This window comes from Salvelinus namaycush, chromosome 4, assembly GCF_016432855.1.
Source record: "Salvelinus namaycush isolate Seneca chromosome 4, SaNama_1.0, whole genome shotgun sequence".
In the NCBI taxonomy this organism is placed as follows: domain Eukaryota; kingdom Metazoa; phylum Chordata; class Actinopteri; order Salmoniformes; family Salmonidae; genus Salvelinus; species Salvelinus namaycush.
Genome location: NC_052310.1, coordinates 517,050 through 532,977, shown reverse-complemented (window position 1 = coordinate 532,977; position 15,928 = coordinate 517,050). Strand labels below are relative to the sequence as shown.

Genomic DNA, 15,928 nt, shown 5'->3' with positions numbered 1-15,928 from the left:
ATATAGCTACCTACCCCTCTACTACTTAGTACCCATATAGGTACCTACCCCTCTACTACTTAGTACCATATAGCTACCTACCCCTCTACCTACTTAGTACCCATATAGCTACCTACCCCTCTACCTACTTAGTACCCATATAGCTACCTACCCCTCTACCTACTTAGTACCCATATAGCTACCTACTTAGTACCCATATAGCTACCTACCCCTCTACTACTTAGTACCATATAGCTACCTACCCCTCTACCTACTAAGGTCCCACAGTTGACAGTGCATGTCAGAGACCAAACCAAGCCAAGGAATTGTCCATAGAGCTCCGAGACAGGATTGTGTCGAGGCACCAAAAAATGTCTGCTGCATTGAAGATCCCCAAAAACACAGTGTCCGCCATCATTGTTAAATGGAATGAGTTTGGAACCACCAAGACTATTCCTAGAGCTGGCCGCCCGGCCAAACTGAGCAATCGGGGGAGAAGGGCCTTGGTCAGGGAGGTGACACTCTGACAGAGCTCCAGAGTTCCTCTATGGAGATGGGAGAACCTTCCAGAAGAACAACCATCTCTGCAGCACTCCACCAATCAGGCTTTTATGGTAGAGTGGCCAGACGGAAGCCACTCCTCAGTAAAAGGAACATGACAGCCCGCTTGGAATTTGCCAAAAGGCACCTAAAGTACTATGACCATGAAAGACCACAGAATTTTGTTTGACGAAACCAAGATTGAACACTTTGGCCTTAATGCTACCGTCACGTCTGGAGGAAACCACGCATCGCTCATCACCTGGCCAATACCATCCCTACGGTGAAGCATGGTGGTGGCAGCATCCCTATGGAGAAACATGGTGGTGGCAGCATCATGCTGTGGGGGATGTTTTTCAGCTGCAGGGACTGGGAGACGAGTCAGGATTGAGGGAAAGATGAACGGAGCAAAGTACTGAGAGATCCTTGATGAAAACCTGTTTGAGTGCTCAGGACCTCAGACTGGGGCGAAGGTTCACCTTCTAACAGTACAACGTCCCTAAGCACACAGCCAAGACAACGCTTCGGGACAAGGCTTTGAATGTCCTTGAGTGGCCCAGCCAGAGCTCGGACTTGAACCCGATGTCCATTATGGGGTATTGTGTGTAGATTGAGGAGGAGGGGCATTTAATCCATTTTAGAATAAGCTACATACCTTCGATCTACCCTTCTCCCTACCCTTCTCCCTACCCTTCTACCTACCACTCTACCTACCATTCTACCTACGCTATCCCATCTTCACACCTTAATAACAGTCCCAAGCGTTCATCTAATGCAACCATTTAACGTCAGCGCACTGAGACTGGGAGCGGGCTGAGAGTGGGAGCGGGCTGAGAGTGGGAGCGGGCTGAGAGTGGGAGCGGGCTGAGAGTGGGAGCGGGCTGAGAGTGGGAGCGGGCTGAGAGGGCTGAGACTGGGAGCGGGCTGAGACTGGGAGCGGGCTGAGGGTGGGAGCGGGCTGAGACTAGGAGACCCTTATCCTCTGGCCTGATAAAGCAGCTAGCCAGTCAGACAGCCAGTCAGCCAGCCGGAGTGAGGCCTGTAATGTTGGTAATAACTCTTCCTGTTTCGTTTTATGGCCCAGTTGACTCCTAGCAGCATTCCAGCTAAGGTTAATGTTAGATTGAGGAGGGAGGGATGGACAGCCAAAGACAGTCATTTTCTGAGCAGCTCTCTTGCTTCTATCTTCTCCTCTCTCCATAGTCCCCGACTATCTCTGTGACTGGACTCTGGAGGACACTGGGGAGGGATGAAGGGATGCTGAGCCAAATTAATTCTCTCAAGAGCTATCCTCTCTTCACAACCTAATCCTCTTCGTCTGTCCTCACCCCTCTCCTCCTAGAGGTCACTGGAGGACTGGCCAGGACACCAGTGGCCTGTTTTAGCCACATCAGAATATAATCTTATAGGGAAAGTCTCTACAACCTCTGTGAAAGCATTTTGGCACTGCTCAACATGGCATCCTGAATGTAGATTTAGATTGCATGTCTGTCTGTGGACTTCAGGTGTGTGTGTGTGTGTTTGGATAAAGCAGAAGACTAATTTCCGTTTCCCTGCAACAATGGACATTAATGAAGAAAAATACAATTACTTTAATCTCGGATTATTTGTGTGGATTAATTTTAGGGACCTCTAAAATATTTTTGGGCTGATTTTTGTTTTCTCCATATTTTTTCCCCATATTATAATTCTTTTTTTTTACATACAAAAAATGTTCTTCCCATAGCGATGCTTAAACCAGGAGACCGTTTTAAGGAAAAATGAAGACATTTGAGTATTTTCGGGGTGTAGTTACCCTTTAAAGCACCAGCGAGAGAACACTGTTTAGCGACGGTTCTGTAGCACTCGTGATTGCAGAGTTTGCAGAACAAAATGGCCACTTGATTGATGCAAATAATCACGATATCATTCTGCCAGGTAGGCATAGGCTACTAATTAGTTAACATTTAATTTTAATTCATAATTTCCATCACCAGAATAAGGTCGTTATTAGCAGCATCGCTAACGGCTACGCTAAGTGTTGATGTACGCACCTCACAGACCGACGGGGGCGTTCCTGAGCTGTTTCATACTAATCACTGATGCATTTTGTTCATGTCTTAATTATATTTAACTTGGGTGAGTTTTCTAATAAGTTCAATACATTTATGCTAGACAAAAATATAAACACAACATGTAAAGTGTTGGTGCCATGTTCCATACAAGCAAAAATATTATTTCTCTCAAATGTTGTGCACACATTTGTTGTTCTCCCTGTTAGTGAGCATTTCTCCTCTGCCAAGATAATCCATCCACCTGACAGGTGTGGCATTTCAAGAAGCTGATTAAACAGCAGTACACAGGTGCACCTTGTGCTGGGCACAATAAACTGGGCACAACTTAACTGACTTGCCTAGTTAAATAAAAATGTTTTTATGATGCTCTGGATCGACGGGTACGACAGTGTGTTCCAGTTCCCGCCAATATCCAGCTACTTAGCACAGCCATTATAGAGGAGTGGGACAACATTCCACAGGCCACAATCAACATCCTGATTAACTCTATGTGAAGGAAATGTGTGAGACCAGATACTGACTGGTTTTCTGATCCACTGCCTTTATAAAGGTATCTGTGACCAACAGATACACATCTGTATTCCCAGTCGTGTGAAATCCATAGATTAGGACCAAATTAATTTATTTTAATTGACTGATTTCCTCATATGAACTGTAACTCTGTGAAATCTTTGAAATTGTTGCGTGTTGTGTTTTTATATTTTTGTTATATATAGTTGATTCCCTACTAAGGTCAATTCATTTAGTTGATTCCCTACTAAGGTCAATACATTTAGTTGATTCCCTACTAAGGTCAATTCATTTAGTTGATTCCCTACTAAGGTCAATACATTTAGTTGATTCCCTACTAAGGTCAATACATTTAGTTGATTCCCTACTAAGGTCAATTCATTTAGTTGATTCCCTACTAAGGTCAATACATTTAGTTGATTCCCTACTAAGGTCAATGCATTTAGTTGATTCCCTACTAAGGTCAATGCATTTAGTTGATTCCCTACTAAGTTCAATACATTTAGTTGATTCCCTACTAAGTTCAATACATTTAGTTGATTCCCTACTAAGGTCAATACATTTAGTTGATTCCCTACTAAGGTCAATACATTTAGTTGATTCCCTACTAAGGTCAATACATTTAGTTGATTCCCTACTAAGGTCAATACATTTAGTTGATTCCCTCCCTACTAAGGTCAATTCATTTAGTTGATTCCCTCCCTACTAAGGTCAATTCATTTAGTTGATTCCCTCCCTACTAAGGTCAATACATTTAGTTGATTCCCTCCCTACTAAGGTCAATACATTTAGTTGATTCCCTACTAAGGTCAATTCATTTAGTTGATTCCCTACTAAGGTCAATTCATTTAGTTGATTCCCTCCCTACTAAGGTCAATTCATTTAGTTGATTCCCTCCCTACTAAGGTCAATTCATTTAGTTGATTCCCTCCCTACTAAGGTCAATTCATTTAGTTGATTCCCTCCCTACTAGGGTCAATTCATTTAGTTGATTCCCTCCCTACTAGGGTCAATACATTTAGTTGATTCCCTCCCTACTAGGGTCAATACATTTAGTTGATTCCCTCCCTACTAGGGTCAATACATTTAGTTGATTCCCTCCCTACTAAGGTCAATACATTTAGTTGATTCCCTCCCTACTAAGGTCAATACATTTAGTTGATTCCCTCCCTACTAAGGTCAATACATTTAGTTGATTCCCTCCCTACTAAGGTCAATACATTTAGTTGATTCCCTCCCTACTAAGGTCAATACATTTAGTTGATTCCCTCCCTACTAAGGTCAATACATTTAGTTGATTCCCTCCCTACTAAGGTCAATACATTTAGTTGATTCCCTCCCTACTAAGGTCAATACATTTAGTTGATTCCCTCCCTACTAAGGTCAATACATTTAGTTGATTCCCTCCCTACTAAGGTCAATACATTTAGTTGATTCCCTCCCTACTAAGGTCAATACATTTAGTTGATTCCCTCCCTACTAAGGTCAATACATTTAGTTGATTCCCTCCCTACTAAGGTCAATACATTTAGTCGATTCCCTCCCTACTAAGGTCAATGCATTTAGTTGATTCCCTCCCTACTAAGGTCAATGCATTTAGTCGATTCCCTCCCTACTAAGGTCAATACATTTAGTTGATTCCCTCCCTACTAAGGTCAATACATTTAGTTGATTCCCTCCCTACTAAGGTCAATGCATTTAGTTGATTCCCTCCCTAGTAAGGTCAATACATTTAGTTGATTCCCTCCCTACTAAGGTCAATTCATTTAGTTGATAACCTCCCTACTAAGGGCAATTCATTTAGTTGATTCCCTCCCTACTAAGGGCAATTCATTTAGTTGATTCCCTCCCTACTAAGGGCAATTCATTTAGTTGATTCCCTCCCTACTAAGGGCAATTCATTTAGTTGATTCCCTCCCTACTAAGGGCAATTCATTTAGTTGATTCCCTCCCTAAGGGCAATTCATTTAGTTGATTCCCTCCCTAAGGGCAATTCATTTAGTTGATTCCCTCCCTACTAAGGTCAGTGCATTTAGTTGATTCCCTCCCTACTAAGGTCAATGCATTTAGTCGATTCCCTCCATACTAAGGTCAATGCATTTAGTCGATTCCCTCCCTACTAAGGTCAATGCATTTAGTCGATTCCCTCCCTACTAAGGTCAATACATTTAGTCGATTCCCTCCCTACTAAGGTCAATACATTTAGTCGATTCCCTCCCTACTAAGGTCAATACATTTAGTCGATTCCCTCCCTACTAAGGTCAATACATTTAGTCGATTCCCTCCCTACTAAGGTCAATACATTTAGTCGATTCCCTCCCTACTAAGGTCAATACATTTAGTCGATTCCCTCCCTACTAAGGTCAATACATTTAGTTGATTCCCTCCCTACTAAGGTCAATACATTTAGTCGATTCCCTCCCTACTAAGGTCAATACATTTAGTCGATTCCCTCCCTACTAAGGTCAATACATTTAGTCGATTCCCTCCCTACTAAGGTCAATACATTTAGTCGATTCCCTCCCTACTAAGGTCAATACATTTAGTCGATTCCCTCCCTACTAAGGTCAATACATTTAGTCGATTCCCTCCCTACTAAGGTCAATACATTTAGTTGATTCCCTCCCTACTAAGGTCAATGCATTTAGTTGATTCCCTCCCTACTAAGGTCAATGCATTTAGTTGATTCCCTCCCTAGTAAGGTCAATACATTTAGTTGATTCCCTCCCTACTAAGGTCAATTCATTTAGTTGATAACCTCCCTACTAAGGGCAATTCATTTAGTTGATTCCCTCCCTACTAAGGGCAATTCATTTAGTTGATTCCCTCCCTACTAAGGGCAATTCATTTAGTTGATTCCCTCCCTACTAAGGGCAATTCATTTAGTTGATTCCCTCCCTACTAAGGGCAATTCATTTAGTTGATTCCCTCCCTACTAAGGGCAATTCATTTAGTTGATTCCCTCCCTACTAAGGGCAATTCATTTAGTTGATTCCCTCCCTACTAAGGTCAGTGCATTTAGTTGATTCCCTCCCTACTAAGGTCAGTGCATTTAGTCGATTCCCTCCCTACTAAGGTCAATGCATTTAGTCGATTCCCTCCATACTAAGGTCAATGCATTTAGTCGATTCCCTCCCTACTAAGGTCAATACATTTAGTCGATTCCCTCCCTACTAAGGTCAATACATTTAGTCGATTCCCTCCCTACTAAGGTCAATACATTTAGTCGATTCCCTCCCTACTAAGGTCAATACATTTAGTCGATTCCCTCCCTACTAAGGTCAATACATTTAGTCGATTCCCTCCCTACTAAGGTCAATACATTTAGTCGATTCCCTCCCTACTAAGGTCAATACATTTAGTCGATTCCCTCCCTACTAAGGTCAATACATTTAGTCGATTCCCTCCCTACTAAGGTCAATACATTTAGTCGATTCCCTCCCTACTAAGGTCAATACATTTAGTCGATTCCCTCCCTACTAAGGTCAATACATTTAGTCGATTCCCTCCCTACTAAGGTCAATACATTTAGTCGATTCCCTCCCTACTAAGGTCAATACATTTAGTCGATTCCCTCCCTACTAAGGTCAATACATTTAGTCGATTCCCTCCCTACTAAGGTCAATACATTTAGTCGATTCCCTCCCTACTAAGGTCAATACATTTAGTCGATTCCCTCCCTACTAAGGTCAATACATTTAGTCGATTCCCTCCCTACTAAGGTCAATACATTTAGTCGATTCCCTCCCTACTAAGGTCAATACATTTAGTCGATTCCCTCCCTACTAAGGTCAGTGCATTTAGTCGATTCCCTCCCTACTAAGGTCAGTGCATTTAGTCGATTCCCTCCCTACTAAGGTCAGTGCATTTAGTCGATTCCCTCCCTACTAAGGTCAGTGCATTTGGTCGATTCCCTCCCTACTAAGGTCAATGCATTTGGTCGATTCCCTCCCTACTAAGGTCAATGCATTTGGTCGATTCCCTCCCTACTAAGGTCAATGCATTTGGTCGATTCCCTCCCTACTAAGGTCAATGCATTTGGTCGATTCCCTCCCTACTAAGGTCAATGCATTTGGTCGATTCCCTCCCTACTAAGGTCAATGCATTTGGTCGATTCCCTCCCTACTAAGGTCAATGCATTTGGTCGATTCCCTCCCTACTAAGGTCAATGCATTTGGTCGATTCCCTCCCTACTAAGGTCAATGCATTTGGTCGATTCCCTCCCTACTAAGGTCAATGCATTTGGTCGATTCCCTCCCTACTAAGGTCAATGCATTTGGTCGATTCCCTCCCTACTAAGGTCAATGCATTTGGTCGATTCCCTCCCTACTAAGGTCAATGCATTTGGTCGATTCCCTCCCTACTAAGGTCAATGCATTTGGTCGATTCCCTCCCTACTAAGGTCAATGCATTTGGTCGATTCCCTCCCTACTAAGGTCAATGCATTTGGTCGATTCCCTCCCTACTAAGGTCAATGCATTTGGTCGATTCCCTCCCTACTAAGGTCAATGCATTTGGTCGATTCCCTCCCTACTAAGGTCAATGCATTTGGTCGATTCCCTCCCTACTAAGGTCAATGCATTTGGTCGATTCCCTCCCTACTAAGGTCAATGCATTTGGTCGATTCCCTCCCTACTAAGGTCAATGCATTTGGTCGATTCCCTCCCTACTAAGGTCAATGCATTTGGTCGATTCCCTCCCTACTAAGGTCAATGCATTTGGTCGATTCCCTCCCTACTAAGGTCAATGCATTTGGTCGATTCCCTCCCTACTAAGGTCAATGCATTTGGTCGATTCCCTCCCTACTAAGGTCAATGCATTTGGTCGATTCCCTCCCTACTAAGGTCAATGCATTTGGTCGATTCCCTCCCTACTAAGGTCAATGCATTTGGTCGATTCCCTCCCTACTAAGGTCAATGCATTTGGTCGATTCCCTCCCTACTAAGGTCAATGCATTTGGTCGATTCCCTCCCTACTAAGGTCAATGCATTTGGTCGATTCCCTCCCTACTAAGGTCAATACATTTGGTCGATTCCCTCCCTACTAAGGTCAATTCATTTGGTCGATTCCCTCCCTACTAAGGTCAATACATTTGGTCGATTCCCTCCCTACTAAGGTCAATACATTTAGTCGATTCCCTCCCTACTAAGGTCAATGCATTTAGTCGATTCCCTCCCTACTAAGGTCAATGCATTTAGTCGATTCCCTCCCTACTAAGGTCAATGCATTTAGTCGATTCCCTCCCTACTAAGGTCAATGCATTTAGTCGATTCCCTCCCTACTAAGGTCAATGCATTTAGTCGATTCCCTCCCTACTAAGGTCAATGCATTTAGTCGATTCCCTCCCTACTAAGGTCAATGCATTTAGTCGATTCCCTCCCTACTAAGGTCAATGCATTTAGTCGATTCCCTCCCTACTAAGGTCAATGCATTTAGTCGATTCCCTCCCTACTAAAGGTCAATACATTTTATTATATTGTTGAATTCAGTTTTAATGTCTGGATTCCGTGATTCGGTCCGTGTTCTCGGCATCACAGATGGGATAGGGCCCTAGGTTTGAACCGAGGGAAACGGGCCAGGCGATACGGGTACATACCTTTCCCTTGGAATGCGGTACGCCCAGAGGACATTGGTGCACGCCGCCCAGCAGAGCAGCCATGGCGAAGCTGTAGCCGCTGACGGCCTCTGGAGAACTCTTCAGGTTGTTGATCCGCTCCGCACAGCGCTCCAGCAGGGGAGTCAGCTGATAGGGCAGCGCCACGGCAACGCAGCGTAAACACCAGGCCGCCGCCAGACGGGCCGCCATGCTGGGGTGGAGCAGCACAGAGGAGACCGTCTCCAGGAGACCTGAGGAGCCAGGGGTCAGGGGTCAAGGACCAGGGTTAGTGTGTTACTTATGACTACCCTACACCTGTATACTTGTTAGGAGCCCTACAACTATATACTTGTTAGGAGCCCTACAACTGTACACTTGTTAGGAGCCCTATAATTGTATACTTGTTAGGAGCCCTATAATTGTACACTTGTGAGGACTTCACATTACATTATCAAAGTGTATGAGGACTTCACATTACATTATCAAAGTGTATGAGGACTTCACATTACATTATCAAAGTGTATGAGGACTTCACATTACATTATCAAAGTGTATGAGGACTTCACATTACATTATCAAAGTGTATGAGGACTTCACATTACATATCAAAGTGTATGAGGACTTCACATTACATTATCAAAGTGTATGAGGACTTCACATTACATTATCAAGTGTATGAGGACTTCACATTACATTATCAAAGTGTATGAGGACTTCACATTACATTATCAAAGTGTATGAGGACTTCACATTACATTATCAAAGTGTATGAGGACTTCACATTACATTATCAAAGTGTATGAGGACTTCACATTACATTATCAAAGTGTATGAGGACTTCACATTACATTATCAAAGTGTGTGAGGACTTCACATTACATTATCAAAGTGTGTGAGGACTTCACATTACATTATCAAAGTGTGTGAGGACTTCACATTACATTATCAAAGTGTATGAGGACTTCACATTACATTATCAAAGTGTATGAGGACTTCACATTACATTATCAAAGTGATGAGGACTTCACATTACATTATCAAAGTGTATGAGGACTTCACATTACATATCAAATGTGAGAGGACTTCACATTACATTATCAAAGTGTATGAGGACTTCACATTACATTATCAAAGTGTATGAGGACTTCACATTACATTATCAAAGTGTATGAGGACTTCTTCAGCTGGTCCTGTGTGTGTGCCTGCATTCATGCATTGTGTGTGATTGATTGACTGTGTGTGTGTGTTTGAATAGTATATCCAGTGTGTGTGTGTGTGTGTGTGTGTGTGTGTGTGGCTGCATTCGTGCACGGTGTGTGTTCTGTGTCATGTCCTACCAATAGAGGGTTCCTGTATGAGCGGTGAGGATGTGGCACTAAGACTCTGCACCAGGCTGCCCAGCTCTTTGAGGGCACAGACCATCACGTGTTGACTGGCAGACACATCAGCTGCTCCTGCCTTGTTCTCTCCACTGGTATCATTCACTACTGCCTCTGGAGTGGGAGAGGAGAGGGAGAGGGAGAGAGGAGAGGGAGAGAGGAGGAGAGGGAGAGAGAAGGAGGAGAGGGAGAGAGAAGAGAGGAGAGGGAAGGAGGAGAGAGGAGAGGGAAGGAGGAGAGAGGAGAAGGGAAGGAGGAGAGAGGAGAGGGGAGAGGAGAGGAGAGGGAGAGAGGAGAGGGAAGGAGGAGAGGGAGAGAGGAGAGGGAAGGAGGAGAGAGGAGAGGGAAGGAGGAGAGAGAAGGAGGAGAGAGAAGGAGGAGAGAGGAGAGGGAAGGAGGAGAGAGAAGGAGGAGAGAGGAGAGGGAAGGAGGAGAGGGAAGGAGGAGAAGGAGGAGAGAGGAGAGGGAAGGAGGAGAGGGAAGGAGGAGAGAGAAGGAGGAGAGGGAAGGAGGAGAGAGGAGGAGGAGAGAGGAGAGAGAAGGAGGAGAGAGGAGAGGGAGAGAGGAGAGGGAGAGAAGAGAGGAGAGGGAAGGAGGAGAGGGAGAGAAGAGGAGGAGAGGGAGAGAGGAGAGGAGAGAGGAGAGGGAGAGAAGAGAGGAGAGGGAGAGAGGAGAGGGAAGGAGGAGAGGGAAGGAGGACAGGGAGAGAAGAGAGGAGAGGAGAGAGGACAGGGAGAGGACAGGCAGAGAAGAGAGGACAGGGAGAGAGGACAGGGAAGGAGGAGAGAAGAGGGAGAGAGGAGAAGAGAGGAGAAGAGAGGGAGAGAGGAGAGGGAAGGAGGAGAGAGGAGAGGGAAGGAGGAGAGAGGAGGGGGAAGGAGGAGAGAAGAAAGGAGAGGGAGAGAGGAGAGGGAAGGAGGAGAGAAGAGGGAGAGAGGAGAAGAGAGGAGAAGAGAGGGAGAGAGGAGAGGGAAGGAGGAGAGAGGAGAGGGAAGGAGGAGAGAGGAGAGGGAAGGAGGAGAGGAGATGGAAGGAGGAGGGAGGACAGAGGAGAGGGAGAGAGGAGAGGGAGAGAGGGAAGAGGGGCCAAAGTAGTTTTGAGCACATTGTCAAGATGACTCATTGTATTATCGTTTAATAAACCTCAAGGAATCTCTAGCTAACAGACAACCTCTAGCTGACAGGCAACAGGTAACCTCTAGCTAACAGGTAACAGGCAACCTCTAGCTAACAGGCAACCTCTAGCTAACAGGCAACCTCTAGCTAACAGGCAACCTCTAGCTAACAGGCAACCTCTAGCTAACAGGCAACCTCTAGCTAACAGGCAACCTCTAGCTAACATGCAACAGGTAACCTCTAGCTAACAGGTAACAGGCAACCTCTAGCTAACAGGCAACCTCTAGCTAACAGGCAACCTCTAGCTAACAGGCAACCTCTAGCTAACAGGCAACCTCTAGCTAACCGGCAACCTCTAGCTAACCGGCAACCTCTAGCTAACCTCTAGCTAACCTCTAGCTAACCTCTAGCTAACCGGTAACCTCCAGCTAACCTCTAGCTAACAGGCAACCTCTAGCTAACCTCTAGCTAACAGGCAACCTCTAGCTAACAGGCAACCTCTAGCTAACAGGCAACCTCTAGCTAACAGGCAACCTCTAGCTAACAGGCAACCTCTAGCTAACAGGCAACCTCTAGCTAACCTCTAGCTAACCTCTAGCTAACCTCTAGCTAACCGGTAATCTCCAGCTAACCTCTAGCTAACCGGTAACCTCCAGCTAACCTCTAGCTAACAGGTAACATCTAGCTAACCTCTAGCTAACACGTAACCTCTAGCTAACCTCTAGCTAACAGGTAACAGGCAACCTCTAGCTAACAGGCAACCTCTAGCTAACAGGCAACCTCTAGCTAACAGGTAAACTCTAGCTAACCTATAGCTAACAGGTAACCTCTAGCTAACCTCTAGCTAACAGGTAACCTCTAGCTAACCTCTAGCTAACAGGTAACCTCTAGCTAACAGGCAACCTCTAGCTAACCTCTAGCTAACATGTAACCTCTAGCTAACAGGCAACCTCTAGCTAACAGGCAAACTCGAGCTAACCTCTAGCTAACAGGCAAACTCGAGCTAACCTCTAGCTAACAGGCAAACTCGAGCTAACAGGCAAACTCTAGCTAACCGCTAGCTAACAGGCAACCTCTAGCTAACAGGCAACCTCTAGCTAACAGGCAACCTCTAGCTAACAGGCAACCTCTAGCTAACAGGCAACCTCTAGCTAACCTCTAGCTAACCTCTAGCTAACCGGTAACCTCCAGGCAACCTCTAGCTAACAGGCAACCTCTAGCTAACAGGCAACCTCTAGCTAACAGGCAACCTCTAGCTAACAGGCAACCTCTAGCTAACAGGCAACCTCTAGCTAACAGGCAACCTCTAGCTAACAGGCAACCTCTAGCTAACCTCTAGCTAACCTCTAGCTAACCGGTAACCTCCAGCTAACCTCTAGCTAACAGGTAACATCTAGCTAACCTCTAGCTAACACGTAACCTCTAGCTAACCTCTAGCTAACAGGTAACAGGCAACCTCTAGCTAACAGGCAACCTCTAGCTAACAGGCAACCTCTAGCTAACAGGCAACCTCTAGCTAACAGGTAAACTCTAGCTAACCTATAGCTAACAGGTAACCTCTAGCTAACCTCTAGCTAACAGGTAACCTCTAGCTAACAGGCAACCTCTAGCTAACCTCTAGCTAACAGGTAACCTCTAGCTAACAGGCAACCTCTAGCTAACAAGCAAACTCGAGCTAACCTCTAGCTAACAGGCAAACTCGAGCTAACCTCTAGCTAACAGGCAAACTCGAGCTAACAGGCAAACTCTAGCTAACCGCTAGCTAACAGGCAACCTCTAGCTAACAGGCAACCTCTAGCTAACAGGCAACCTCTAGCTAACAGGTAACCTCTAGCTAACAGGTAACCTCTAGCTAACAGGTAACCTCTAGCTAACAGGTAACCTCTAGCTAACAGGCAACCTCTAGCTAACAGGCAACCTCTAGCTAACAGGCAACCTCTAGCTAACAGGCAACCTCTAGCTAACAGGCAACCTCTAGCTAACAGGCAACCTCTAGCTAACAGGCAACCTCTAGCTAACAGGCAACCTCTAGCTAACAGGCAACCTCTAGCTAACAGGCAATATATATTGTAATATATTTATATTTTTATCATGCATTAACAGTACTGAATATCAGCATTAAGACAGACAGCACAAAGGTCTGAGGGTGCATCATCACCAATGACCTTTAGTGAACCCACATTCATCAAATATGGCTGGGAGTTTGCATCAAATAGGACATCTGCCATTGTCTCTCTGCTGGCCAAAGATCGGGCAAGACATCTGGATTTATGTAATGTATTGGCTTTAATAGATATGTTTTCCCCTCTAACTTTTAGTCTCGTTTGAGATGGTTCCTATGATGAATTAAAACCCTCAGATCTCAGTGGGAAGAAAGGATATTTTCTATGATCTACAGTACAAGTCAAAAGTTTGGACACTCCTACTCATTCAAGGGTTTTTCTTAATTTTTTACTATTTTGTACCTTGTATAATAATATTGAAGACATCACAACTATTGAAGAAAAAACACATGGAATCATGTAGTAAACAAAACAAGTGTTAGTCAAATCAAAATATATTTCATATTTTAGTAGCCACCCTTTGCCTTGATGACAGCTTTGTTCTCTTGGCATACTCTCAACCAGCTTCACCTGGAATGCTTTTACAACAGTCTTGAAAGAGTTCCCACATATGCTGAGCACTTGTTGGCTGCTTTTCCTTCACTCTCCTCCAACTCATCCCAAACCATCTCAATTGGGTTGAGGTCAGGTGATTGTAGAGGCCAGGTCATCTGATGCAGCACTCCATCACTCTCCTTCTTGGTCAAATAGCCCTTACACAGCCTGGAGGTGTGTTGGTTCATTGTCCTGTTGAAAAACAAATGATAGTCCCACTAAGCCCAAACCAGATGGGATGGCGTATCGCTGCAGAATGCTGTGGTAGCCATGCTGGTTAAGTGTGCCTTGAATTCTAAATAAATCACAGACAGTGTCCTCAACAAAGCACCATCACACCTCCTCCTCCATGCTTCACGGTGGGAACCACACACGCAGAGATCTGTTCATCTACTCTGCGTCTCACAAAGACACGGCGGTTGGAACCAAAAATCTCACATTTGGAATCAGACCAAAAGGACAGATTTCCACCTGTCTAATGTCCATTGCTCGTGTTTCTTGGCCCAAGCAAGTCTCTTTTTCTTATTGGTTTCCTTTAGTAGGGGTTTCTTTGCAGCAATTCGACTATGAAGGCCTGATTCACACAGTCTCCTCTGAACACATGATGTTGAGATGTGTCTGTTACTTGAACTCTGTGAAGCATTTTTGGGGTTGCAATTTCTGAGGCTGGTAACTCTAATGAACTTATCCTCTGCAGTAGAGGTAACTCTGGGTCTTCCTTTCCTGTGGCGGTCCTCATGAGAGCCAGTTTCATCATAGCGCTTGATGGTTTTAGCGACCGCATTTGAAGAAACTTAAAAAGTTCTTGAAATTTCCCGCATTGACTGACCTTCATGTCTTAAAGTAATGATGGACTGTCATTTCTCTTTGCTTATCTGAGCTGTTCTTGCCATAATATGGACTTGGTCTTTTACCAAATAGGGCTATCGTCTGTATACCCCCTTACCTTGTTACAACACAACAGATTGACTCAAACACATTAAGCAAAGAAATTCCCAAAAATGTACTTTTAACAAGGCACACCTGTTAATTGAAATGCATTCCAGGTGACTGCCTCATGAAGCTAGTTGAGAAAATGGCAAGAGTGTGCGAAGCTGTAATCAAGGCAAAGGGTGGTTACTTTGAATAATCTCAAATATAAAATATATTTTGATTTGTTTAACACTTTTTTTGTTACTACATGATTCCATATGTGTTATTTCATAGTTTACAATGTAAAAAATAGTAAAAACTAAAAGAAAAACCCTGGAATGAGTAGGTGTGTCCAAACTTTTCACTGGTAGTGTAGTTAGTTTGGTAGAGGAGTAGAACGATGGCTTGAACCCACACAGTTCTCCATAAGGTATACAGACAGTTGATACAGACAGTTGATACGGACAGTTGATACGGACAGTTGATACGGACAGTCGATACGGACAGTCGATACAGACAGTCGATACAGACAGTTGATACAGGAGGTTTCAGAGGGAATCACAGAGTAAGAATCTGGGAGAAGTTATTTTGTAAAAAGAAAAAGTGATTGTGATGATGGGATGGAGTAATTCAAAAACACCAAATGATGTCACACACACACAAAAAGACCAATTCGTTCATGTTTGACAAAATGTGTGATTTTTTAAAATATTTTTGTTAAAAAGCTCTCCAGGGAGATAAAAGGCTTGCTTTTGCTGAGTGTGTGAGTTAATTGGTTAATTGCTTTTGCTGAGCGTGTGAGTTAATTGGTTAATTGCTTTTCATCTCTATAACAAGATCATGTGATATATTTTTTACAGGTTAGTAGGGTATAGTTAAATACACTATGGGGAGTGTGCAATGGTAACTGAGAGTTGCACAATTTCAGCAACTTCCGACAAAATCCCTGGTTTTCCAAGAAATCCTGGTTGGAATATTCCTTGAATTACGGGGGGAATAAGAAGGAAATACGGAATCCTCCAACCAGGATATCTGGAAACCCAGGGAATTCTGGGAAAGTTGCCCTATCTACTGTACATATATTAAAGCCAGACTCAGCCTCAAATAAAATGTCCCGTTTTCCCCTGGTTTAATATATATTGAACTGTATAGATCAGGGGTGGGCAACTCCAGTTGTCATGATTG

General features: G+C 44.1%; 1 protein-coding gene across 1 annotated transcript in view; it reads right to left on the bottom strand.

Moving 5' to 3' along the window:
- Window positions 1-1,307: 1,307 nt before the first annotated feature.
- Window positions 1,308-15,928, bottom strand: part of LOC120045308 (HEAT repeat-containing protein 5B-like) — a 42,522-nt gene continuing 27,901 nt past the window's right edge. The window contains exons 10-12 of the mRNA XM_038990188.1: window positions 10,017-10,172; window positions 8,680-8,930; window positions 1,308-1,460 (exon numbers count right to left, since the gene is read on the bottom strand). Coding sequence (XP_038846116.1) covers window positions 1,308-1,460; window positions 8,680-8,930; window positions 10,017-10,172 — 560 coding nt within the window. The remainder of the gene's footprint in view (window positions 1,461-8,679; window positions 8,931-10,016; window positions 10,173-15,928) is intronic.